Source organism: Chionomys nivalis, chromosome 19 (assembly GCF_950005125.1).
Source record: "Chionomys nivalis chromosome 19, mChiNiv1.1, whole genome shotgun sequence".
Lineage (NCBI taxonomy): Eukaryota > Metazoa > Chordata > Mammalia > Rodentia > Cricetidae > Chionomys > Chionomys nivalis.
The window spans coordinates 62,055,071-62,081,551 of NC_080104.1; the positions used below are offsets into that span (position 1 = coordinate 62,055,071).

The 26,481-nt window shown below is 49.8% G+C and overlaps 1 protein-coding gene, 1 long non-coding RNA gene and 2 other non-coding genes across 4 annotated transcripts; 1 reads left to right on the top strand and 3 right to left on the bottom strand.

Annotated features, from left to right (window-relative positions):
- Positions 1–157: 157 nt before the first annotated feature.
- Neu1 (neuraminidase 1) lies at positions 158–4,016 on the top strand. Its single transcript, XM_057751272.1, has 6 exons — positions 158–336; positions 617–809; positions 1,129–1,391; positions 2,584–2,766; positions 2,886–3,108; positions 3,205–4,016. Exons 1-6 carry the CDS (start codon positions 196–198, stop codon positions 3,429–3,431), a joined length of 1,230 nt encoding a protein of 409 aa, XP_057607255.1. The 5' UTR covers positions 158–195; the 3' UTR covers positions 3,432–4,016.
- A 17,056-nt stretch (positions 4,017–21,072) lies between these two features.
- LOC130862144 (uncharacterized) lies at positions 21,073–23,154 on the bottom strand. The gene is made up of 5 exons (XR_009055619.1): positions 23,089–23,154; positions 22,873–22,910; positions 22,622–22,662; positions 21,605–21,769; positions 21,073–21,304 (listed from the first exon to the last, which is right to left on the bottom strand). It is a non-coding gene; the product is annotated as an uncharacterized LOC130862144 (long non-coding RNA).
- Positions 21,881–21,946, bottom strand: LOC130862489 (small nucleolar RNA SNORD52). The gene has a single exon (XR_009055656.1). It is a non-coding gene; the product is annotated as a small nucleolar RNA SNORD52 (small nucleolar RNA).
- LOC130862490 (small nucleolar RNA SNORD48) lies at positions 22,751–22,813 on the bottom strand. Its single transcript, XR_009055657.1, has one exon. It is a non-coding gene; the product is annotated as a small nucleolar RNA SNORD48 (small nucleolar RNA).
- Positions 23,155–26,481: the final 3,327 nt, after the last annotated feature.

Consider the following 26,481-nt stretch of genomic DNA (forward strand, 5'->3'; position numbering starts at 1 on the left):
AAAGCTCACGCAGACTGAGCCCGCCTCCTGGGTCACATGCTGATGTCGGACAGCTGGAAGGACCAACGGGAGTCGCGGCAGCGCGGGCCGCGGCCACGAGGGGCGGGGCCGGAGTGACGTGTGCGCATTTAAAGGGTCGGGGTCAGCTGACGGCTCGCCGCCGGTGACCAGTTCGGGGACAGGCATCGGGAAGCAATGGTGGGGGCACAGCCGAGCAGACCCCGGGCACCGCCGAGCTGCTGGGCGCGCCGTCGGGGTCAGGTGCTCGCAGCGATCTTCCTGCTGCTGGTGGCGGTGGCGGGGTCCGAGGCCAGGGTGGAAGATGACTTCAGTCTGGTGAGCCCTGCTGCACCTGCAGAGGTGGCCGCTGTCCCCCGGCTCGGCCACCTCTCCGAGCGGCACTCCCGCCCCCATCCTCGCCCATCCCCGAGGGCTCCTTCTCCCCGCTCAGGGACCTTCGGCTTCCGCCCATACCCTCCTCCCGACTGCCTTCTCTGGTTGCGGGACACCCCTCAGCCCTGCCCAGGCTCCCCATTACCCTAGCTGGAGGCGCTCCTTACCGGTCTTGAAGCCTCGTCTAGCTCGTCTGCATTAAGGTGTCCTTCCTTCCACACAGGTGCAGCCGCTGGTGACCATGGAGCAGCTGCTGTGGGTGAGCGGGAAGCAGATCGGCTCGGTGGACACTTTCCGCATACCGCTAATCACAGCCACCCCTCGGGGCACGCTGCTCGCCTTCGCCGAAGCCAGGAAAAAGTCTGCGTCCGACGAGGGGGCCAAGTTCATCGCCATGAGGAGGTCCACGGACCAGGGTACAAAGGTGCCCGGGGGTGAGGGGGTTGGGTGGGTGACCGACATAGAGAGTAGGGGGTTCCCTTCACCAATCCAACCGCCCAGAGTAGAACTTTGAGGCCTGAGTTCCCTAAGGAGTTAGGGAATCCCGAGGGGGAAAGTGTCCGGGGAACTAACTGAGACCACCTAAGGGTGGTCTCCTAATTCTCACTGGGAATGAGAATTATGTCGCTAGGTGGAATGAGCAGGAAATGTCAGAGGAAGAAGAAACAGGGTCCCGGTGCCACCGTACGGTCCCGGGAAAGGGTACAATTTCAGTCTGCTCTTGTCTTCCCGCAGGTAGCACATGGTCCTCTACAGCCTTCATTGTAGACGACGGGGAGACCTCGGATGGGCTGAACCTGGGGGCCGTGGTCAACGATGTGCACACAGGAGTGGTGTTCCTTATCTACACCCTCTGCGCCCACAAGGTCAACTGCCAGGTGGCCTCCACCATGCTGGTATGGAGTAAGGATGACGGCATTTCATGGAGCCCACCCCGGAACCTCTCCGAGGATATTGGCACCGAGATGTTTGCCCCTGGACCAGGCTCTGGCATTCAGGTTTCTATCCTGGGGATAGGTGAAGAGGACAAGATCCTGTAAATTAGATTTTTTTCTTTCTTGAGTGGGAAGTACCAAGCAGTATGTATGTGTTAAGCCCAAATCCTTTAAGTCCCCGCAAAAGCCAACAAGGAGACCAAGTCCCATATGCAAAAGCAAAGAGCCTTTATTTTAATCAAATTTGCAAACTCGGTCTCTCCGCATGTCCAATGTATTGGAATAAATGGAGAGCCCCGAGCTCAATTAGGATAGGGTTTTATAGTAGTAAAGGTGGGGGTGAGGGGTCTCTGAGGTTTAGGACCCTTGATTGGCTGACATTTGTCTAGGGGTGTCCTGGTGAGTGTGCTGGCAGAAGGTCCTATCTACAGTGGTTGGAACAAACGTTAGGCATTTCTTTTGGATGGCCTGTTTTTGGGTGGTGCTAGGTAATCTTAGTTTGTGGTTCTTTCTGCAACCAGGTATTGCTTCGGGTAAACTACTGAGTCTCAGGCCTCCATTAAAGCTCCTCTGGCAGGTGATAATGGTTGGAAGTTAAGAACTTCCTTTGGGTGATCTGCCCATACTTAGCTTATCATGGCTGGCCCCCACAGTATATATGTACAGAATGCCACTGTGAAACCCATTGCTTTGTATAGAGAGACAGTCTCCAAAAAAAAAAAAAAAAAAAAAAAAAAAGGAATAATAAGAGTACTGAATGCTGGCAGATCTCTGAGTTCAAGGCCAGCCTGGTCTGTGGAGGGAATTCTAATACAGTTGTGGCTACACAGAGAAACCCAGTTGAGGGTCAGCCTTGGCTACCTAGTGAGTGGGAGGGAGGCCAGCCTGGGCTGAGATGGTGACTAATTTTCTTTTTCATTTCTTCCTTTCTTTTTCTAATGGGTGTTATTAACCTAGGGCCTTGCTCAGGCTAGGCAAGAACTTTACCACTGACTGAGCTGAGCCCCCAGCCTTATTATAGTTTTTATTTTTGAGAGAGGACCTCACCAAGTTCCCCAGGCTGGCCTTAAAGTCACTGTACCTCCTGAGTAGCGGGGATTACAGGCCTGGCACACACACACACACGCACACACACACACAAAAGCTTCTTCATGCGGGCAGTGTCTGGGAGAACAGCAAGGACCCAGGAGTGTCCTCGGCTTGAGAGGTGCCCTCTCTGCCCGCCTGCGCCCCACAACGCCATCCTCTCTCACAGAAACAGCGGGAGCCCCACAAGGGCCGGCTCATCGTGTGTGGACATGGGACACTGGAGCGAGATGGCGTCTTCTGCCTCCTCAGTGATGATCACGGTGCCTCCTGGCACTACGGGACAGGAGTGAGCGGCATCCCCTTCGGCCAGCCCAAACACGAGCACGATTTCAACCCCGACGAATGCCAGGTCAGGAGTCGGTGGGAACTCGCTTGCCCACACCTTCACCCAGAATGCTGTTGCACCCAAAGACCCAGCTCTGGCTTCCTCAGCCTCCCCGGCTTAGCGACCCTGTCCTCTCCCCTTAGCCCTACGAGCTTCCAGACGGCTCCGTCATCATCAATGCCCGGAACCAGAACAACTACCACTGCCGCTGCAGGATTGTGCTCCGCAGCTATGATGCCTGTGATACCCTCCGGCCCCGGGATGTGACCTTCGACCCCGAGCTGGTGGACCCAGTGGTGGCAGCAGGAGCAGTAGCCACCAGCTCAGGCATTGTCTTCTTCTCCAATCCAGCCCATCCCGAGTTCCGTGAGTACCTGGGGGTGGGGTGGGTGGGGGCACCATGCCTAGCCAGGGCCTGGACAGGGCAGACCCAACCCCCTCCTCTGCCTATCGCGCGCCTAGGAGTGAACCTGACCCTGCGCTGGAGCTTCAGCAATGGTACGTCCTGGCAGAAGGAGAGAGTCCAGGTGTGGCCAGGGCCCAGCGGCTACTCCTCCCTGACAACGCTGGAAAACAGCACGGACAGAGAGCAGCAGCCCCCGCAGCTGTTCGTTCTGTACGAGAAAGGCCTGAACCGGTACACGGAGAGCATCTCCATGGTCAAAGTCAGCATCTACGGGACGCTCTGATCCCTGCGCCTCAGGGAGCGAAGTCCTGGACTCCGACCTCACGGCTGGCTCTCCCTCCCGGGCTCTGCAGAGGGGGCCTGAAACACAGCTCTTCCACCGAACTCGAGCCTTTTGCAGAAGCAACTTCTCTTTGACAGGGAAGTCACCGGGTTATGACATAACGGCTCAGCTTCCTCTCCCCCAGGCAGGAAGTCCCTCCAGCACCAGGAGCACTTTCCAGAGTGCTAGGGACAGCCCCATGCGCTCTCTCAGGACAAGGCAGGGACAGCATGGGCGCGGGGGTGTCCCTGGAGTGATGACCGAATATGAACCCCGGGAACTGGGAAGGCCAGCGTCCTCCTGGGGTTTGGACTTAAAGAGGATTCCAGGAAGAACCCGGGGAAAATGGCCTTTCAGAGTAAGGGGTAGGCGCACACACACAACCTTGATTATTTATAAATCAAAATATTTGTAACTTAAAATTTTTAATGAAGGAGATAAAGCGTTTCTGGAGTCTATGGTTCTGTCTGTCGCACCTTCTGGACTGCCTCACGGACACTGGTGAAACCGGAGTGAGGTTAGGACAGGGACCCGTCAATCAAATCCCATGTTTCCCATGAAACGACTATGAGTTTCACTTATTTATTTTGTTTTTATGTACTTTTATTTATATTTGTCTTTTTTTCTCAGTATAGCCCTGGCTGTTCTGGAACTCTGAGATTCTCTTACCTCTGCCTCCCAAGAGCTGGGATTAAAGGCCTGCACCACCTCCACCCAGCTTAGAATATTTTATATTTCTAAAATAGGGAGGGATATGAAATAGGGAACAGGTGTGTGAAGCCGGGTGGAAGGCCGTGTCAGCCCAGCCTGTGAGAAATTAGCGCCGTCACCCTCACGCAGATACCAGGTGTAACCCCGCACTTCTGGGCTGGATGCGTAGCTCAGTGGTAAAGCTACTGCCTATGCTTAGAATGCTTAGGACCCTGGGTTCAATGGGTGAGGGGCGCCCGTGTTTGTCGAGAGGAAGGTGAGGGGTGCCCTGTTTGTCGAGAGGAAGGAGTGCGTGTTCCGCTGTACCGCAGAGGTAAGAGAACAGCTAGCTGGAAATGGTTCTCTCCTGTGGGTCCCAGGGATTAAACTCAGCTTGTTAGGGTTGGCAGCAAGAGCCTTGCCAGCTGAGCCACCTCGCAATCTCTGCTTTTAAGAATTTAGACATGGGCTGGAGAGATGGCTCAGAGGTTAAGAGCATTGCCTGTTCTTCCAAAGGTCCTGAGTTCAATTCCCAGCAACCACATGGTGGCTCACAACCATCTGTAATGGGGTCTGGTGCCCTCTTCTGGCCTGCAGGCATATACACAGACAGAATATTGTATACGTAATAAATAAATAAATATTTAAAAAAAAAAAAAAGAATTTAGACATAAGCCGGGTGGTGGTGGCACATGCCTTTAATCCCAGCACTTGGGAGGCAGAGGCAGGCGGATCTCTGTGAGTTCGAGACCAGCCTGGTCTACAAGAGCTAGTTCCGGGACAGGCTCCAAAACCACAGAGAAACCCTGTCTCGAAAAACCAAAAAAAAAAAGAATTTAAACATATTAGGGACAGAGGAATGCTGGTCATTTGCAGTTAGAGGGTCGTTTCTCTGTCGGTAGCTGCTCTGAGAAACGTTAAGATAACAGTTCTGTGTGGTAAAGTGTAGCCCACTGCACAAGGGCACAGTTCTGTGTGTTTTATCCAGATGTGTGTCCAGGGCTTCTGACACAGCCCAGGGGTAAGCACTAAAGCACGCAGGAGGCCTCAGTTGTGCACATGTGAGCACGTGCTCACACACACACTTCAGTGAGCACACATATGAGCGCGTGCTCACACACACTTCAGTGAGCACACATGTGAGCGCGTGCTCACACACACTGGCGCACACACAAACACATGCTCGCATTGTCTAAAAGCTGTAGACAAGTCATCTTTTAATCACTTTGTTTTTAGCAAAATCCTGTTATGAATCTCAAAGTGGATTGAACTCACTACAAAGCCCAGGCTGGCCTCCAACTCAACACCCTCCTGCTAGGTCCCCCAAGGACCGGGATACCAGAAGTGTGCCGCCACAGCTGCCTAACAGACATTTCCAAAACACAAAAAGAAAAATGGAGCCGGGCGGTGGTGGCGCACGCCTTTAATCCCAGCACTCGGGAGGCAGAGGCAGGCGGATCTCTGTGAGTTCGAGACCAGCCTGGTCTACAGAGCTAGTTCCAGGACGGGAACCAAAAGCTATGAAGAAACCCTGTCTTGAAAAATCCAAAAAAAAAAAAAAAAAAAGAAAGAAAAATGGTTAGCCTGTGTTCAACATTCAGTTTAGGTTAGTTTTGGTTGTTTTAGGGTGGGTCTCACTATTGCCCAGCCAATCTCCAGTCCCTGAAATCCTCCTGCTCCAGAACTAGGACTGTTGGTACACCCCACCAAGACAGGCCGACATCCAGTTTTGTTTTTTGTTTTTTTCCTGGTTTGTTGGTTTGTTTTGTTTTGAGTTTTTAAACAGGGTTCCTCTGTGTAGCCCCGGCTATCCTGGAACTTGATTTGTAGACCAAGCTGGCTTCGAATTCACAGAGATCTGCCTGCCTCTGCTTCCCGAGTGCTGGGATTAAAGGCGTGTGTTTTAAATCAAGGCCTCACACTGTAACCCAGGCTGACTTGGAATGCGCGATGTCTCAAACACTTCAGGTCCATCCTCTGTTCCTTTTTTTGTTTTTCAAAGATTTGTTTAGGGGCTGGAGAGATGGCTCAGTGGTTAAGAGCATTGCCTGCTCTTCCAAAGGTCCTGAGTTCAATTCCCGGCAACCACATGGTGGCTCACAACCATCTGTAAGGAGGTCTGGTGCCCTCTTCTGGCCTGCAGACATGCACACAGACAGAATATTGTATTCATAATAAATAAATAAATATTAAAAAAAAAAGATTTGTTTATTGTATATACAGTGTTCTGTTTGCTTGTATGCGTACGTGTTAGTAGAGAGCACCAGATCTCATCACAGATGGTTGTGAGCCACCACGTGGTTGCTGGGAATTACTCAGGACCTCTGGAAGAGCAGGCAATGGTCTTAACCTCTGAGCCATCTTCCAGCCTGCCTCAGTTCCTTTTAAAGGAATCTTTAAAACAAAAAAATTAATATTTTGATGTCATTGGTCAGAGAAGTACTAACAGTGGTATCTACTATCTAACCAATATTCAAGTTTAATCAAATATCTCAAAAATATCTTAGGTCGCCGGGCGGTGGTGGCGCACGCCTTTAATCCCAGCACTTGGGAGGCAGAGGCAGGCAGATCTCTGTGAGTTCGAGACCAGCCTGGTCTACAAGAGCTAGTTCCAGGACAGGCTCCAAAACCACAGAGAAACCCTGTCTCGAAAAAACAAAACAAAAAAAAATATCTTAGGTCTGATCAAATCAGAACTGTAAGCCAGGAATGGTAGTATAATCTCAGCACTCTGGAGGCAGAGGCAGGAGGATGGCTGCAAGTCCAAGAGCAGCCTGGTCTCATAGCAAGGTTCGTCCAGTCTATATAAGCAAGACCCTTTCTCAAAGCACAAACAGGCGAAGAGATGGCTTACGGTTATGAGCGCAGGCTACTCTTGCAGAGGATGCTGGCCTAACTCCCAGCACCCACGGAGTAGCTCACAGCCACCTGTAATTCCAGGTCCAGGCACCTGACACCCTCTGGCCTCCACAGGCTTCGGGCACAAACATGATACAGAGACATTCATGCAGGAGAAAAACTCATACACATAAAAATAACTTAAAACAAGCAAAACTCAGGACCCAGGAAAACCTATTCCTGACTGCTATTTATTTATTTATTATTTTCTGATTTACATTTATTTTTTCTTTCTTTCTTTTTTTTTTTTTTTGGCGGAGGGAGTGGTTGAGACAGGGTTTCTCTGTAGCTTTGGAGCCTGTTCTGGAACTTGCTCTGTAGACCAGAGCTGGCCTTGAACTCAGAAAGATCCACGCAGATTAAAGGCATGCACCACCACCACCCAGTGTGTGATATTTATTTGTTTATTTTATTTATTTATTTATTTATTTGGATTTTCGAGACAGGGTTTCTCCGTAGCTTTTGGTTTCTGTCCTGGAACTAGCTCTTGTAGACCAGGCTGGCCTCGAACTCACAGAGATCCACCTGCCTCTTCCTCCCAAGTGCTGGGATTAAAGGCGTGCGCCACCACCGCCCGGCTGTTTATTTTTTTACGTTTTTTTCCTCATTTATTACCTGCAGTTCTTCAGTGAAAAAGAGCTTTCCCGGGCTGCAAAGATGGCTCAGCAGGTAACAGCCCTTGTTGCTGTTGCAGAGGATCTGGGTTTAACCCCCAGCACCCACATGGGGGCCACAGCCATCTGTGGCTTCAGTTCCAGGGATCTCATGCCCTCTTCTGACCTCTGTGGGCACCAGACATAAGCATACATGCAGGCAAAACACTCACACACATAAAACTAAAAGCTAAAAATAATAAGACTTTAAGAAAAACAGGGAGAGGCTGCCCTCCTCTGTGCTGTTTGTTCCCTGGTGCGTGGTTGGTGCAGGAACTCCAGGGTGAGGGCTCTCTCCCTGGAATGAGCAGTTCCCAGAGTCCATTGATGGAACTCGTTCATTGCCCCAGTCAGTAAACCACACTGTTGCCCCATGGGGCAGACAGGCCCATCCGCTGGCCTGCAGAAGCGAGGGGGAGGGTCTGAGGAAAAATGATTGACAGTGAGATACCTAACAAGACCCTTAATAGAAAGATAGGCAGGCAGAATGGTCAAACTTAAAACACACACGAGAGAGAGAGAGAGAGAGAGAGAGAGAGAGAGAGAGAGAGAGAGAGAGAGAGAGAGAGAGAGAGAGGAGAGAGAGAGAGCACCTGGTGAAGTAGAAGTGACAAGCAGTCATGGGCAGTGGACCTGTCCCCTACCTCCTGCAGAGCCAGAGACCCTGCCCTGCCTGAGCTCCAGTAGATGGCGCTTGAAGACCCCTCCCCCTCCTCCCTGGGACAGGCTCTGGAGCCGGCATACACCAAACCCTTCCCCACCATACACCTCGGCAGTACCAGGCCCCTCCCATGCCCACCACCGGTGCTTAGAAGGGAACCTGGGGTCTCAGGCAGGCTGGGTGAGCACTGTACCCACTCACTGAGCCACACAGCACACCTAGCCCAGGATTGTTTATTTTAGGGGACAGCGTCACTATGGAGATGAGTCAGGCCTTGAACTTGTGGTGAACCTCCTGCCTCTGCCTCTAGAATACTGGGATTAGGGGCGGATGCCGCAACAGTATCAGACTGTGTATCCTGGAGAGGTGGCTCAGCAGCTAAGGGCACTCGCTGCTCTTCCAGAGCACCAAGGTTTGAGTGCCAGCGCCTTCAGTTTACCTGGCTGTAACTCCAGGTCCAGGGGATCCGATGCCTTCTGACTTCCTCAGGTCCCACGCACGCATGTGGTATACATACATACATTAGGCAAAGCAGTCACATGCATAAATAAATCTAAAAAAACATTTTAAATACATTTCTTAGCGGGGACAGTCCCTGCAGGTAAAATGTTTATCATACACACCTAAAACCCTGGATTCGGATCCAGCACCCCTTTTCACACGGTTTCACTGGTTTCCACGCCACCAAGGGTCCTGGAAGGTGAACTCTGGCCTCTGGTGCCTACAAACCTCCAGCCCCCAGACAGTGTTTTAACGCAGTGATTCCAAAGGGCCTGGAGAAATGACTCAGCCCCGTTAAGAGTACCTACTGCTCCTGCAGAGGACCCAGGTTCCCAGCAACCACATGATGGCTCTCAACCCCCAACTCCAGAAGGGAGTCAACACCCTCTTCTGGCCTCCGCAGGTACCAGGCATTCATTGGCACACCTACAGACAAGCAGGTAAAACAGTCACAGACACAAAGGAGTAAATTTAAAAAAAGAAAAGAACAGAAAACACGGGCAACCAAGCACACGTGGTTGGCACGCCGCGCGTCTGGGTTTTTCATTTCCTTTTCTTTGATGTGCTGGGAAAGGAACTGGAGGCAGCAGACAGGCTCGTCAGGCCCTCTGCCACTGATCTTCAGTGGGTGAACTGGTCTCCGTCTTTGTTCTGGGTGTAACGGAAAAGGCTAAACGTGCTTCTGTGAGGCTAGAAATCACATTTCCGGGATCTGTGCGTCAAGACTCCGTGGTGCGACAGAGCTCCAGCCTTAGTTCGGTCGGCTGGGTCGACTGCAAGAACTCTGCGCAAACGTGCGGCCTGGACAGGTCGCTCTGCGGCAGTTTGGCCTCCAGGAAGCAGGCAGGCAGATGCCGCTGGAGATGGAGCAGCCCGAGCAATTGGAGGCCCCGTGGAAAGCAGTGGGCAGCAGGGACTCTCCAGGAGCAAACACTGGTCTCTGAGGGCATGGTGCCATGGCTACCGCACCAGCTCCCCTGACACTGCTGAAGGAGACTCGGAGCGGGCAGCTCAGCACTTCTGGGTTCCAGCACGGTGTCTGGTCATAGGGATGAAGAGAAATGTCCTGGGCCTGGTATGCCAAAGTGGGATGGGCAAAAAAGGAGGGGCCATGGCTGGATAGAAGGCTCAGCAGGGAAGAGAGCCAAGAGCCGGAGGTGGTAGAGATTGGTCTGGGGAGGGGTCAGTGGTTTTCTCTCTGTCTCTCAGTTTCTCTCTCTGTCTCTCTCTCTGTCTCTCTCTCTCTCTGTCTCTCTCTCTCTGTCTCTCTCTGTCTCTCTCTCTCTCTGTCTCTCTCTCTCCCTCACTCCCTCCTTGAGATAAGATCTAAATCTAAAACCTGTCCTCAGACCTCAAACTCCCTATAGAGCAGAGTCTGGCCCAAAATTCCTGGTTCGATCCCCCCACCCCCAGGGAACCCCCACCCTGTTCTGAAGATTAGATCGGGCCCTCCTGCAAGGTGAGCACTGTATTACCGCGTGTGCTTTATCTCCAGTCCCTGTTTCTTTTCTTGAGCCAGGACTTTGATCACACTCGGTAGCCCAGGCTGGCCTTGCAACACTGCAGGCCTCTTGAACAGCTGGGTGGACAGTTGCATGCGGCAGCGGGGTGGACAGTCACGTGCCTGCAGGCCTGGCTCTTCGTGCTGCTCGTCCTAAAAAAGGCTAGGCTGCGGAGTGTAGTCAGGAGCACACCCCTGCTCCAGGCCCTGCGTTCCAACCTCAACATGCAAAACACGTTTAAAACCTTTTAATAGAAGTTGTTCAGTTCTCTCAGAAAAAGCCAAACCAGGGGAGCCACAGGGGCTCCCTGTATGGTCCTGGAAGACGTCCTACCATCACAAGGCCCTTAGGAGGTCCCTGACCCTGACGGGTCTGTTTACCTGCTAGGGGTTAACTGGAGAGTGTTGGCAGACGTCATCCTTGGTGTATTTTTAGAGTTTATTGGTTTAATGAGAGGCAATAGAGATTCTAGAAGGTGATCATTTCCACTTGAGGTCACCTGACCAAGGACAATGACACCTAACACATCAAGCGTCAGCGGGTACTTTACCCTTGGGAGAACTTGTTTCCTGGTTCTTTGGAAATAAAACAACAATGAAGAAAACAGCCCTGTGGGAGGCAGGGGACACCTCACTGGCCAGTTGGAGATGAGCCTGGGCCACACGAGAACTTTCCTCAAAACTGAAAACCACAACAATGGCTAAAGATAGTCCTGAGAGACGAGAGACGCTGCCCGTGTCCTTGTCCTGAGAGACGCTGCCCGTGTCCTTGGGCAGCGCTAAGACACAGCCGGTGCCTGTTAGGATGACAGTATTAGACCTGAGAGGCTGGAATAGCTCCCAGCAAGCCTTGTTGTTGGCAGTTGGCACGGCCCTAAGGTCCTTCAGGTTGAGAAACTTCTTTTGCTTTTTAAGGGTGATTTCCTTTTCAGGTCACTATTGTGGCCTTCCAGTTACCTGTTCATTGTATATTTATTTTATTTTATTTTTTTTTTTGGTTTTTGGTTTTTCGAGACAGGGTTTCTCTGTGGTTTTGGAGCCTGTCCTGGAACTAGCTCTTGTAGACCAGGCTGGTCTCGAACTCACAGAGATCCGCCTGCCTCTGCCTCCCGAGTGCTGGGATTAAAGGCGTGCGCCACCACCGCCCGGCTGTATATTTATTTTAAATATAATTAATAGGTTTTCTGTTCCTTCCCCCCATTATAGTTTCTCAGCCAAGCTAAACTGAAAAATTATAACAACAGGTTTACTTGAGTAAAACAACTCCCGGGTGGGTTCTCCAGTCTCAGAGATAGAGGCTGGAAAAGTCACACGCCCAAACTAAACCAGGGAGGTTATAGAGCTTGTAGGCACGGGGTGATGATGTGTCTGTCACAAGCTGGGTTTGTGCCCAAGTGTGATCAAAAGCTGGGCGTTCAGGCGGGACTTGGGCAGTTGACAACTTCAGGGGAGGAAGCGCAGTAGCCACCCAGAATCGGAACTGGGCTTTTGGTGCCTTCCCTTTGTCTGGAGAGTCTGAGTAGGCAGGATTTGGAGAGAGAGACAGGAATGGGGCTCTCCAGATTGTGCAAGGTCGAGCTGGAGGTTCCAACCGAACAATAATATTTTGCATTTATTCTTTGAGAATTTCATGCATGTATACAATATATTTTGATCATATCTACTCCCTGACCCAACCATCCCCCCACATCTCCCTGCCACTTTTCCTTTTTAAGTCGCAGACAGTGGTGAGCCACCACGTGGGTGCTGGGCATCAAATCTGGGTCCTCTGGAAGAGCAGCCAGTGCTCTTAGTTACCAACTCTTCAGCACCCCCATGCCCCCCATTTCTATAAACCAGTGAGTCCAGTCAGTGCTGCCCATACACCCATGTTTGTGGGGGCCATCGCTGAACCATGGAAAATCCTACAGGGCCAGCAGTTTTTGAGGTAGATGAAGAGACAGGGCTCCCCTGTGTGCTGCGCTCTGTTCAGCTAAGAACAGTGGTTCGCCAAGAGAGCAGCCCACTGGAGCTCCAAGTGAGGCATCCCTGTGGGCGTCTTAGCTTTTGCTTTCGCTCAGCCCTTTGAGAATCACCAACCAAAGCTGTGTTTCTAAGCAGGGCACGGTGCAAATGCCTGGAATCCCAGCACTGTGGAAGCAGATCAAGAACTTGAGGCCAGCAGTCCTCCCAGATGGAAGTCCAGGCCAAAACAAACAAGTGACAGGTGTTGGAGCTATTATGTTAAGGTGTGTGACTGTTTATTCTGCATTTGTTTAACTCTGTGAAGCTGTGATTCTTTGCCTGCCTCGAACACCTGATGGTCTAATAAAGATCTGAATGGCCAGTAGTGAGGCAGGAGAAAGGAGAGGCGGGGCTGGCAGGCAGAGAGAATGGATAGAAGGAGAAAAGTGGGAGAAGGTGTTCGGAGGAGCAGTAGCCCGAGAAGGAGGAGGACATCAGGGGCAGGGGCCAGTCATCCAGTTATACAACAATCTATCGAGTTAGAGTAAGATTTAAAGAAATAAGAGAACGGGAAAAACACAGAGGTCAAGGGTAGACAGGATTATATAAATTAAGAAAAGGACAAGAAACAAGCCAAGCTAAGACTGGATGTTCTTTTTTTTTTTAAGATTTATTTATTTATTATGTATACAACATTCCTTCCATGTATGTCTGCAGGTCAGAATAGGGCACCAGATCTCATTATAGATGGCTCTGAGCCACCATGTGGTTGCTGGGAATTGAACTCAGGACCTCTGGAAGAGCAGTCAGTGCTCTTAACCTCTGAGCCATCTCTCCAGCCCCTCTCTGTAGCTTTTTTGGAGCCTGTCCTGGAACTAGCTCTTGTAGAACAGGCTGGCCTAGAACTCACAGAGATCCGCCTGCCTCTTCCTCCTGAGTGCTGGGATTAAAGGCGTGTGCCACCACCACCCGGCAAGACTGGATTTCTTTTTTTTTTTTTTTTTTTTTGGTTTTTCGAGACAGGGTTTCTCTGTGGTTTTGGAGCCTGTCCTGGAACTAGCTCTTGTAGACCAGGCTGGTCTCGAACTCACAGAGATCTGCCTGCCTCTGCCTCCCAAGTGCTGGGATTAAAGGCGTGCGCCACCACCGCCCGGCTAAGACTGGATGTTCTTAAACAAGAATAAGACTCTGTGCGTTATTCTTTGGGGAGCTTGGTGGCGAGTCCCCCAAAAGAGTCTGAGGCAGTTAATATCATATTACTATAGCCAGGTGGTGATGGTGCATGCCTTTAACCCCAGCACTTGGAAGTTCAAGGACAACCTGGTCTACAAAGTGAGTTCTAGGACAGCTAGGACCGTTACACAGAGAAACCCTGTCTTGAAAAACCAACAAAGAAAGAAAGAAGAAAGAAAGAAAGAAAGAAAGAAAGAAAGAAAGAAAGAAAGAAAGAATCCCTCAAAGGTGTACCTAGCTACTTGGGTGTTAGTTAATTCCAAATGTAGTCAAGTTGGCAACCAAGAATAGCCATCACAAGTCCATCCCTCGTTAAATTGGCACAAAACCATAAGTCCTTATGTCATGCTTAATTTCCAAATGAAAACAGTAACCAGCCTAGCCTAACATAATAACTGTCCCAGGTACGATTGCAAATACATTATATATATTTTTTTTAAAAAAATTATTTATTTATTATGGATACAATATCTTGTTTGCATGTATGCCTGCAGGCTAGAAGAGGGCACCAGACCTCATTGCAGATGGTTGTGAGCCACCATGTGGTTGCTGGGAATCAAACTCGGGTCCTCTGGAAGAGCACGCAATGCTCTTAACCGCTGAGTCATCTCTCCAGCCCCCTGCATTATATATTTAAGCAGGTCACAGTTATACCTAGCATAGCTATCCATTGTACAACCACAAATACATTACAAATTTTAGAATAGGGAGCAATGTCCCTTCAGGGACAACTTAAATGCGATGGCCACTGGTATTCTCTTAGTTGACTTTACATAACCCGATAAAGGATGCGGGAAAGAAAACACGGGTGTCTGTCAGCTGGCTAACTCCATCTGGCCCCTTCTTCTCCTGTGTCAGTCTACCCGGAGGTGTCAGGAGCGACCAACCAGCATCATCACGTCCCACAAATTGCCAATTTTTTTTTCCTTTTTTGAGACAGGATTTCTCTGTACAGTCCTTGACTGTCTTGGAACTCACTCAGTACACCAGGCTGACCTTGAACTCAGAGATCCACCTGCCTCTGCCTCCTGAGAGCTGGGATTAAAGGAGTAGCCATCACTGCCTGGAAAAAAAAAGTTATATCATTATATGCAGCCGCCAAATCCACTCCCTCTCACAATCCGTGATCAGGATAATCCAATGCATCTGCCTCCTGAGAGTGAGGACTAGTCCACGCACGCTTCCGGTCAGCGACTGTAGTAGGTGTTGGAAACTGGAAAGGCACTTGCATTTCCGCTACTTCCGGATGCAGTCAAGTTGGCGACCACGCTCTTTAGATCTTGCGATCATCCTCCCTGTGGGACCCGGCATCGTATAGCCCCTTCTAATCAGTTTTATGCTGTTCATCTTTTTGGGAATTTTAAATCAGGTTCAGACTAAAACTACATGGGCCTCTAAAGGGAATTCTTATTGGGGGGTCTTCTTTTTTTTTATATATTTTATTTTATTTTTTTATTTTTCGAGACAGGGTTTCTCCGTAGCTTTTGGTTCCTGTCCTGGAACTAGCTCTTGTAGACCAGGCTGGCCTCGAACTCACAGAGATCCACCTGACTCTGCCTCCCGAGTGCTGGGATTAAAGGTGTGCTCCACCACCGCCCGCCCTGGGGGTCTTCTTGAGCTCCACCTCAGCTTCTCTGGGCTCTGCTGCGATGTCTGTTCTCACGCACTTTATCTAGGGGTCGCTGATGATTACAGAAGGCTTGTTCCCCGGTGCTGCTACGGAGCAGCTGGATCCGGCCCTTCTGCTCCACACAGATGGAAATCCTGACTGGTCAAGCTCTCCAGGGGCTAGACCAACGGCAGGAGGAGCAGTGGGCGGCGCCCTCTAGTGCCACAGTCCTTGAGCCTCTGTAGAAACCGTGAGTCTTGTCACAGATTCCTCAGTTCTCAGCAGGGCTAGTTATCCTCAGAGCCCGACTGGAGTCCGTGGTTCAGCCCTTGTCCTGGGGTGTCGGAGCACTTGACAGTGCTTTGGAACTCTACGGCCACCAGGTCTGGAGTGTCTCTTTGCTGGCTCCAGTCTCAGTTCTCCACATCCTATCGTCTTCCTCCTCCAGCTACTTCTTCCCTCCACAGCTTCTCTACTGTCTTACTCCTCCAGCTACTTCTTCCCTCCATGGTGTCTCTACTGTCTCTCTGCTGTCTTCTTTTTATTTTATTTTATTATTATTATTTTTTTTTGATTTTTCGAGACAGGGTTTCTCCGTAGCTTTTTGGTTCCTGTCCTGGAACTAGCTCTTGTAGACCAGGCTGGCCTCGAACTCACAGAGATCCGCCTGCCTCCGCCTCCCGAGTGCTGGGATTAAAGGCGTGCGCCACCACCGCCCGGCCTTCTTTTTATTTTTAACCCTATGTATCTAGTCTGTGTATATGTGTGTGCGCTCATGTGAACATGTGATGGTCAGAGAACAACTTTTGGGAGTCAGTTCTCTCCTTCCACCACAAGGGTCCCAGGAAACAAACTCAGGTTGTCAGGCTTAGTGGGTAAGAACACAGACTGCTCTTCCAAGGGTCCTCGCTTGGATTCCCAGCACCCAGGCAGTTCACAGCCATCTGGAACTCCAGGTCCAGAGGATCTATACCCTCCTCTCGCTTCTTCAGGCCCTAGAGACAAACACAGTGCCAGACATGATACAGCCAAAACACCCACACACACAAAATCACTTTAAAATCATGGTACAAACTACTTCAAACAGCCCTGGCTGGGGACATGCCTTCAGGGTCTCTAAAAGCCCTGTGGTGCTGGCAGAGGGTGATCTGGCTGAGAGCTGGCTGACGGTTCTTTTGCTCCAGGCAGCCAGAGTCCCATATCTGTGCTTAGGGAGTCAGCCTGTCCTACACCAGCTTCTATTACAGGAGAATGAGCATCGGGCACGCTTGAGGTCAGCATGTAAAAAACAGTATCATTAATAACGTCTAAGATTTTAGCTGTATGTAAGGGCAATTAACACCCAGGCCAGGCATGGTGGCTCACAACCGTGTGAGACCTCCGGAGTGGAGGCCTGGGAAGGCTCTGTGTCTGCCTGGGTTCCCGCAGATTGCCTTTGAGGGATGGCGGTATGGAAGCATGGTAGTTTCTGTGATTGCCCCACTTCCGGTGTGTGGATAAAGGCTCCCGGGGAGATGAAGATAGTGTTTTGGCACGGACGTCTTTTTAAATCTCTTCCTCATAACAGGAAGTTGTGGGTTTTGAGAATGGACATGATTGGATGATTATCTCAATTTAGCAGAAGTGGTCTGCATTTTTAAGGCTTTGGAGACTTGTCTGTAGCATGATTAATAAAAACCCAGAGATAGATATTGGGGTTCAACTTGAAGGTCAGAGAAGCAGAGCAGACGCCCACTGGAATGGCGATCCTACCTCCAGGAATCTCAGAATGAGACTGAGATTGAAATCTGTCTCCTCCCGTTTTATAACCCTCTCTAGTTTTGGGATTAAAGGTGTGTATCACCACCACCGGTTTCTATGGCAAACTAGTGTGGCTACGGGGATTAAAGGTGTGTGTCGCCACTGCCTGGTCTGCAAGGCTGACCAGTAGGACTGTTTCACTCTCTGATCTTCAGGAAAGCTTTATTTATTAAAATACAAATAAAATATCACTACAGTTATTTGTGTTTTGAGATAGGATGTCACTATGTAGCTCCAGCCGTGTGTAGGGACTCACTACATAGATCAGGGTGACCTTGAATTTATAGAGCTGCCTGCCTCTGCCTCCCAGCGAGGGATCAAAGGTGGGCACCACTACGCCAGGCTGTTTGTTTATTGACAAGATCTTAGAGCTCAGAACTAGTTGTACAGATGAAGGTGACCTTGAGTTTCTGACCTTCCCACCTGCACCTCCCTAGTGTTGAGGTGAGAGGCATGCCCTGCGAACAGCCAAGGCAAGCTCAGTTCCACCTGAGCTACATCCCAAGCCCCACGTGGCTGCTGTCACCCTGACAGTGTTTCAATCTTACGCCTCGAGCCTGACTGGCACCAGAAAGGAGGTCTGACACCCCAGGGTGGGGACAGTTTAGATCGTGGAAGGAAGGGACAGGAACGCAGAAGAGACCTTTGGATAAATGAATGGTTGCTCATTTACAAGGATGGTTGGCCATTTAGGAAGAGATGCCAAGGGTTAGGGAAGGGCGGGTGAGGAACTGAATAGGCTTTGTGACTGTCTGGGAAGACTGTGGTCATTCACACCGAGTACAGTCATGTGCTAAGCCTTTTGAGGAGCATTGTATATAAAAGGAACGTTACATATTGTTAACTTCTCTGTGAGAATGAGAGGCGCTCTCCTTCCCCCACATAGGGGACTGTAAGAGTGACTAAGCGGTCAAAGTTAACTTTACTTAACTTCTGGGAGAGCTGTGGTAGCGCACGCCTTTAATCCCAGCACTCGGGGCACAGAGGCAGGTGGATCTCTGTGAGTTTGAGGCCACTCTGGTATACAGAGCAATTTCCAGAACAGTCAGGACTATTACACAGAGAAACACTGTCTCAAAAAAAAGAAAAGTATTCAAAGGTATTCTGTCTTTCCTACCCACGCCTCCCCAAACCCCTGGAGCTGAGGATCAAACCTTGCATTTGCTGGAAAAGTATTCTGGGGGCTGGAGAGATGGCTCAGAGGTTAAGAGCACTGGCTGCTCTTCCAGAGGTCCTGAGTTCAATTCCCAGCAATCACATGGTGATTCACAACCATCTATAATGGGATCTGGTGCCCTCTTCTGGCAGAATACTGTATACTTAGTAAATAAATAAAATCTTAAAAGTATTCTGAATGCCTTTAGAATCATTCCTTTTTCTACTTTTAAAATTTGTTTGTTTATTTTTGCCTTTTGGAGACAGAGTTTCTCTGTGTAGTTCTGGCTGTCCTGAAACTCGCTCTGTAGACCAGACTGGCCGTGAACTCACAGAGACCCGCCTGCCTCTGCCTCCCGAGTGCTGGGAGTAAAGGCGTGAGCACAACCACTCGCTTACAGTTTATTTTATTTGTATGAGTGTTTTGCCTGCACGTGTGTCTGTGCATCGTGTGTTTGGTGCCACAGAGGTTAGAAGGTGCTGGATCCCTTGGAACTGGAGTTAAAGATGACCAAGTCATCCGGTGTGCTGGGACCCAAACCTGGGCAGCCAATGCAGCCCTGTGAGTTCAAGGCCAGCCTGGACTACAAGAGGTAGTTCCAGGACAGGCTCCAAAGCTCCAGATAAACCCTGTCTTGAAAAACAAAACAACAACAAAAAAAGAGCAGCCAATGCTCTTAACCAGATGAACCATCTGGCCAGCCTCTACCTCCAGAATCTTTTTGTTTTGTTTTGTTTTTTTGAGACAGGATTTCTCTGTGTAACAGTGTTCCTGGCTGATCTGAACCTCACTCTGTAGACCAGGCTGGTCTCCAACTCAGAGATCCACTTTGCCTCCACTCTTGAGTGTTGGGATTAAAGGCGTGTGCCACCGTGCCCAGTTTACCTCCAGAATCTTAGTCATCCTGTTCCCAAGATATTGTAACTCCAATCAAGTACTATGAGAGATTATGTGAAATACAGACCCGTCAGAGTAAAACGTTCAAAGTTTTGGCAGAGTCCAGTTTGACACCTTTAGAGGCAAAGACAGGCCCATCTCTGTGAATTCAAGAACAGTCCTGAACTCATAATGCATTCCAGGCCAGTCAGACCACAGAGTGAGGCTCTGTTTCAACAAACAAACCAAGCTAGCAAGAAAGCACTGTTCTTCCAGATGACCCAGGTTTAATACCCACTACTGCAGTCTATAATTACAGGAACAAGTGATCTGACTCCCTCTGCTGACCACTGTGGGAATTGCATGCATGTGACCCACAGGGCCTGCAAATCGTCTAAACACCTAAAAATATTTGCTTTTGTTTTTCAAGACAAAAACCTCAGACTGTACCTCAGACTGTGCCTCAAACTCAGAGATCCACCTGTCTCTGCCTCCCGAGTGCTGTAAGAGTCTTTTAAAGTTGAATGGTTTTAAGTTTTTGTGTGTGCGCACTTGTGGAGGGTGCTGGCCATGAACTGCCTTCCCAGCTGAACTGGGTCACTGTGCTATGCTTATGTTCAAACCATTCCTTCTCCTGCTCCCTCATCTTGCCAGTTAGAGATGGGGCAACTTCAAAGGGAAAAAGCCAATCAATTGATTAGGGAAAATGGAGGTTGGAAAAAACAACTTTCCTGTTAGGGAGGGAACTCAGCTTCCCTTCTCTACAATCACCTGTGCCTAAGGAGCCTGCTTAAAATTTAAGTGTTTTGTCTGCAGGCACATGCACGTGTGTACCTGGCCCCCTCAGAAGTCAGAATGGAGGACATTAACGACACAAAACATCCAGACATAAATTTGAAATTTATTTAAAATTAAAGACTGGTCTGGCCGGGAGGTGGTGGCGCACGCCTTTAATCCCAGCACTTGGGAGGCAGAGGCAGGTGGATCTCTGTGAGTTCGAGAGACCAGCCTGGTCTACAAGAGCTAGTTCCAGGACAGGCTCCAGAACCACAGAGAAACCCTGTCTCGAAAAACCAAAAAAAAAAAAAAAAAAAAGGTCTGGTCTGGTTTCCCCAGAGACCACTAATTGCCTATAATTCAGGGAAGAATGAGACCTCCCAAGAATCCTCTCTGGGTCAGAAGTACACGGCCCGATGGCTCAGTGGTAGAGCACTGGCTGCTCTCTTCTAGAGGATGTGGGGTTCCATTGCCAGCACCCGCATAGCTGCTCAGAGTTGTCTCTAACCGCAAGACCCTTCACATAAGAACACGTAGAGCACCAATGCACATAGAATATATTTTTAAAAAGGTTAACTTGTATCCTGTGCTGGCCTCAACTATGTACTCAACTAGGGGTCAACCTGCCTCTCTCCCTCCTGAGTACAGAGAGGCATGGAGTGGAGCACCACTGCCCAGCATATGTAAAGGATTTGATGCTGTATTCTGTAATCCCTGCACTTAGGAGAAGCTTTAGCACTTACAGCTACCCTTGTTTATAGCAGGCAGTTGAGATCAAGACCAGACCTTGGGCTAAAACTGTTAATGGCAGTTCAGCCATTAACCATCATACAGGCCCCATGCTTGCCATCACAACTTTTTTTTTAATATTTATTATGTATACAATATTCTGTGTGTATGTCTGCAGGCCAGAAGAGGGCACCAGACTTCATTACAGATGGTTGTGAGCCACCATGTGGTTGCCGGGAATTGAACTCAGGACCTTTGGAAGAGCAGGCAATGCTCTTAACCACTGAGCCATCTCTCCAGCCCCTTGCCATCACAACTTTATAAACTCCCCCCATCAGTCATTTTGGAGTTATCTCTGGACTGCTGCAAAGAGTACACAGCACCCAGTATGTGGCTCAGTAAGAACCAAATCATAAGCTCAAGGGCTCCCAAGCACTAAAATGACAGTTCTGGAGGACCTGAGCTCTTTGTGTGTTTGATGCTTATGACAGGTACACAAATACCACCACACCACAGCTGTGACTACTGGGACCTTCCAGCAATCCCTTCCACACAGACAGCAATCACTTCAGTGTTCAAGTATTTTATTAGACTTTCAGAGAAAGCCAAGATAAGACAGCATGTAAACATTTCAGGGAGACAAGCTTTCATTACATTGCCCAAACTCTTCAAGCGAAACGCTGCTCCACTCTGGGTAAACAGACAGATGCCACCATGTTTAGCTGATGTGGTTTCAGCACCGACAGCTGCTGACACAGTAAACAATTCTCAGGATCCATGCATGTCAGCCTCTGTAGCAGCAAATCCTGAAATTTCAGAAAAGGAACACGTGGACTCAAACATCCTCAGAAAGCTCAGGCTAGTCCAACAAGGCTACCACAGAAAGCGGAAGGACCGAGCAGCAACTTTACAAGCCCCGGGGACAGATCAGCAAGTCTGTTGGGAGCCCAGTGGTTCCAGGTCTCACGGAAATGAGGTAATGGAAAAGGCAGCAGGCAGCATTCCTCCACAGACCAAGTCAAACCCTTTAAACTGCTCCCCCAAGCTGCCCTTAGTCACGACCCAGTTCTTAATCACAGCAACAGAAGGTTAACTAGAACACTCACCGCCACAGTAAGGAGAAAGGACTCGCTCTCAGACACTAGCATGACCGGGCAGGCACAATCACGCCATGCTGGACCACTTATAGATTCCACTTTAGGCTTGGTTCTCAGGTCAGTTCATAATCTAGATGAGGGAACCAGGCCTCTGTGTAGTCTTCAGAACTCAGTCTAGAGGCGAAAATAGGACAGTCAATGACAAGCAGAGCATTTGGGACGACACTGGATTCCATCCTAAGGAAGGGAAATAGTGCACCCAAAATAAGGATTCAGGTTCCCCAAGAGTCAGATTTATAGTTGACATCAGGACCAGCGTCAGAGACTCTAGTCTGTGAAATCATCATTCCCAGTTTGGGAGACCTGAATCAGTAAAAATACAACAGAAGCCCAAGGGTTGTTAGTCTGAGAGTAAGACCGGTTGTGGTTGGCCATGTTCGTATTCTCAGGCTTTGGGGCCATAGAAGAAACCCAAAACCACCAAGTTACTGGACCATAACTGCTAAAAACTACAAAAAGGTGGGACAACCACAGCTAAACACCATAAAAAAACCCCTCAAAAAACGAACTCCTTGCAACCTGAATGGTCTAAGGAAATGTCTGAGCTACAATGCAACAAAGCACCCATATGCAGAAAAAATTCAATAAAATGAGGGTCGTGGCTCATGGCTTCAACTCCAGCCACTATAGGTTTGGAATTAGGTTAAAGCTGGGAATGGTGGCACGCCTATGGGTCAGCAGTTAAGAGCACGGGCTGCTCTTCCAGGACCCGGATTAAACTCCCAGTACCCACATGGCAGCTTACAGCTGTAACTCCAGTACAGGGACCCTGACCACTTCATAGACAAACGTGCACGGAGCCCTGCCCACGGGACCAGGGGGTACCTGCTGCACGACCTCCGCAGAGGGAGCAAAGCCAGAGATACAGCAAATTTTAGAAAACAAACGCTAATGGTCATGACGCCTTGCTAAGAAAACCGTCTGAGATAACCTTAACCTAAGGTCCTTCTGTCGCCCAATACTAACCTTCCCTCAGGAGAAAGTGGCCAGCGGGTGTCCTCAATCCCCTAACAGGAAGCAAGACAGAAACAAACCGTTAAGAACTCCAGGCCACGGAAGTTCGAACCCCAGCTACAGCAGACGCCGGCCAGGGGCGGTCAGAGCGCTGCGGTGATGGCGTCAGCGGGACACTCAGAATCACCAGAGGTCATCATTACCGTCGCTCCCCCGGGACCAGCCCCTCCACATCCCGCCCAGCGATCGCACCATCCGCTCACCATCGTGGCCCTGGGTCCCGCCGGCGCGGATCGGAGACCTGGGGAGAGAGAACAGTGTGAGCACAGGCCCGAGAGACTGCGGCCCGCGTCCCTCCTCCCGGGCTGGGTCAGTTCCAAGGGTGGCGTCACGGAGACATCAGAAACTCTAGTCTGTAAATGTGGGTCATCCTGCCCAGCCCCACGCCGCGGAGCCCTCCCCACGGGACCCGGGGGTACCTGCTGTACGACCTCCGCAAAGGTAGCAAAGCAAGGGACAAAGAACGATGCACACACAAAGCCGAGCACAAAGAGACCCGCCGCCGCCCGCCCGCGCGCTTTTATAGCCGCGCCGGCCCGGGGTCCTGACGCTCGTAGTCGTCTTCGGATATGCCTGACCCGGGCGCGCGCTGACTAATGCGGAGGGAACGAAGCGGAATTATGTCGCTCACTCTTCTGGGTGGAGAGTCATGCATGACTTGTGACTTCTGCTAAATTGCCAAAGAAAAGGAAAACAAAAATGGAGGCAGGCGAGCGGCCTAGACGCCCAAGGTGGGGTAAAGACCCCGGAGAGCCGGCTGGGTGTGTGCGCTCTCTGACCGCCTGGAGGTGTGTATGGCTGCGGTGATTCTGTTCTGATCCAGGCTACCTAGGGGACTCAGGTCACCTCCACCAGCCAGAACGATCTGAATTTGCATCTCAGCTTCTGCTCTCCATCTTTTTTATAAAAAAAATAAAATAAAATAAAGCTTTATTGGGTAGTAAACTTTTCTCCCCTACACCCCCACCGTATCCCCGGCACATTTGTACCTAACTAGACAGTCCAAGATGGGGTCCAACCATGCTTAGAATTACAGGCGTGACCCACTACCAACTCAGACATCTTTGTCAGTTTTAAAAATTATTTTAAAAATTAGTATTATGGCCGGGCTTGGTGGTGCATGCCTTTAGTTCCAGCACTCTGAGGCAGAAGCAGATGGATCTCTGAATTCTAGGTCAGCCTGGTCTACAAAGCAGGTTCCAGGGCAGCCAGGGCTGTTACACAGAGAAACCCTGTCTCGAAAAACATAAACAAAGAGATTAATTTTATTTATGTATGTGCACACCACATGTGTGCAAGTGCCTGCTGAGGCCAGTCACAGTGCTTTGGATGCTTTGGAACTGGAGTTACAGGAAGCTGGGAGGCACTTGCTGTGGGTGCTGGGCACTGAGCCAGGACCTGCTGAAGAGCAGTAAGTGCTCCTAACCTCCGAGGCCTCTCTCCAGCCCCCTTTGTCATTTTTCTGAGACTGCAGTTCTGCACTCAACACTTCTGCATTCACTTCCTAATACTGGAATCATATGTGTGAGCCACTTTAAGCATCTCTGGCTTTGTTTCTAAAAATACATTTTAGCTGGGAGGTAGCGGTATACAATTTTAATCCCAGCATTCAGGAGGCAGAGGCAGCAAATCTCTGAGTTCAAGGCCAGCCTGGTCTACAATAGGGGTTCCGGGACAGCCAGGGCTACACAGAGAAACCCTGTCTTGATAGATAAACAAACAAACAAATAAATAAATGCAAGTTGGAGGGCCGGGCTGTGCCCTTTATGGAGCTAAAGGGTGGTCTAAGACGCTAACTCAGAAACAATATTATAAATGAAGTTTGAAATGTCACTGGGCATACAAGAAATGGATTTTCTCTGTACTTTTTTCAGTTATTCCATCCGCCCTCCCTCCCTTGAAGCTGTAACCTTCCATCAAAACTCTCTTGTGAGGTTGGGGTGGTGGCACTGGCCTCTGATCCCAGCACTTGGGAGACAGAGGCAGGCAGATTTCTGTGAATTCGAGGCCAGTCAGGGCTACGCAGAGATCCTGTTTTGTAACATAATATAAACCTTTTAAAATCTAAGAATCCTACAGTAATTATTTATTTGATAAGCTTCTCAGTTCCTAGAGGCCCAGTTTCCACCGGGGAGGCTATAGGAAGAAGCTGCTTTCAGTTCTACACTGAGTACAAGTTCCGGCTAGACATGACTTCTGTCTGGTGTGGCTTAGCAATAAACTGGATCTCTAATGAGCAGTTCATGAACATAATCAGCCTGAACTCAAGAATTAGTTTCTGGTCATTAAACTCTTGCTGCTGGCTTCTTTACCGCAGGGCGGCCTGACACCTGCTGTGTAAGAATATGCTGGAAATGAAGGTGGCCCCGGCCCAGCTAAGTGATTTATTCTCGCTGGAGCTGGGGATTGTTTTAGGGCCTCCACGCTAAGCCAGCATTCTGTCATTGAGCTAGACCCCAGCAATCCGAAGAGGATGTCATTACACCAACAGGACGGAGAAAAGGGCTTTTTCTGCTATTTCCCCCCTATTTTCTGCCTGTTTATTCAGGCCTTGGACAAGCTAGGTAAATGGTCCATTATTTCACCAGGTTTACTGCTTGGAAGGAAGAGGGCAGATGGAGAGTGGGCGTGAGAGTGTGTGTTGTGATCCCAGCATAGCACGTTCCAGCACAGCCAGGGCTACATAGAAAGGCCATCTCTCTCTCTCTCTCTCTCTCTCTCTCTCTCTCTCTCTCTCTCTCTCTCACGCACGCACACACACACACACACACACACACACACACACACACGAACCCCCTCCTGCCCACAAAGAAAAAGATAGCCAGACCTGGTGCCTGGTGGCAAAAGTGTCCAATCTCAGCGAAGGGGTTTGGAGATGGGGACTGAAAAGGTCAGGCTGAGCTGGAGGAAGTCTGAGTGTAGCCATTGCCGGGGCAGCTCTGTGCAAGATCTTGAAAAGCAATAAAGAGTCAGGTGGGAAAAAAGAAGATGGCTCTCAGAGTCTGAGCGGGGCAGGACTGCATGGTGAGACTCTGTCTCAAAGAACACAGGAGATGTTACAGGGGGCTCTGAGCTCGGTGAGGAAGGCGTGGCTAGCACGTAGGATGCTCTAGGGCAGGGGTCCTCACCCTTCCCGACGCTGTGACCCTTTAACACAGTTCTCATGTTAGGTGACTCCCTCCAACTGTAAAATTATTTTGGTTGCTATGCATAACTGTGACTTTGCTGGTATGAATCATCATGCAAGAATCTGCTTTCCAACGGTCTTAGTGACCCCGTGAAAGGGACCTACGACCCCCAAAGGGGTCATGGTTGTTGAGAAACACAGCTCTAGATTCAGTCCCGGGGAGGTGGGGGAGAGTTCAGAGCCATCAGAGCCCCTGATACCCTCTCCACGGAGCCCCAAACTATATCCAGCCCCACTCCTACTTTTCCCGTAAATGATCCACAGTGTCATCAAAGTGAGCACCTGCCGCTAAGATCTTCTGCCTAACACATAGAAAGCCCACACTTAAACTCGAACAAAATTCCCCAGTCCCTGCTCTGGTCAACGCAAAACCAGGGAACCTGCATAAACCCAGAAGTCCTCATCCCTCCCAACAGACACAAGGACAAAACATAGTTGTAACAGTTTATTTAGAATATTTACATTGTAAGTTTTTTTTTTCTTTGTAGTGTTGGAAAGAAAAGACTCTCCACAGGGGGGGCAGTGTTGATTCTCCGGTGGCAGGAAAATGCCATCCATACAGTACGTGGATTAAATACAAAGAACTATGGATTATACCACAAAACGATAATAAGGACAAGCAGAT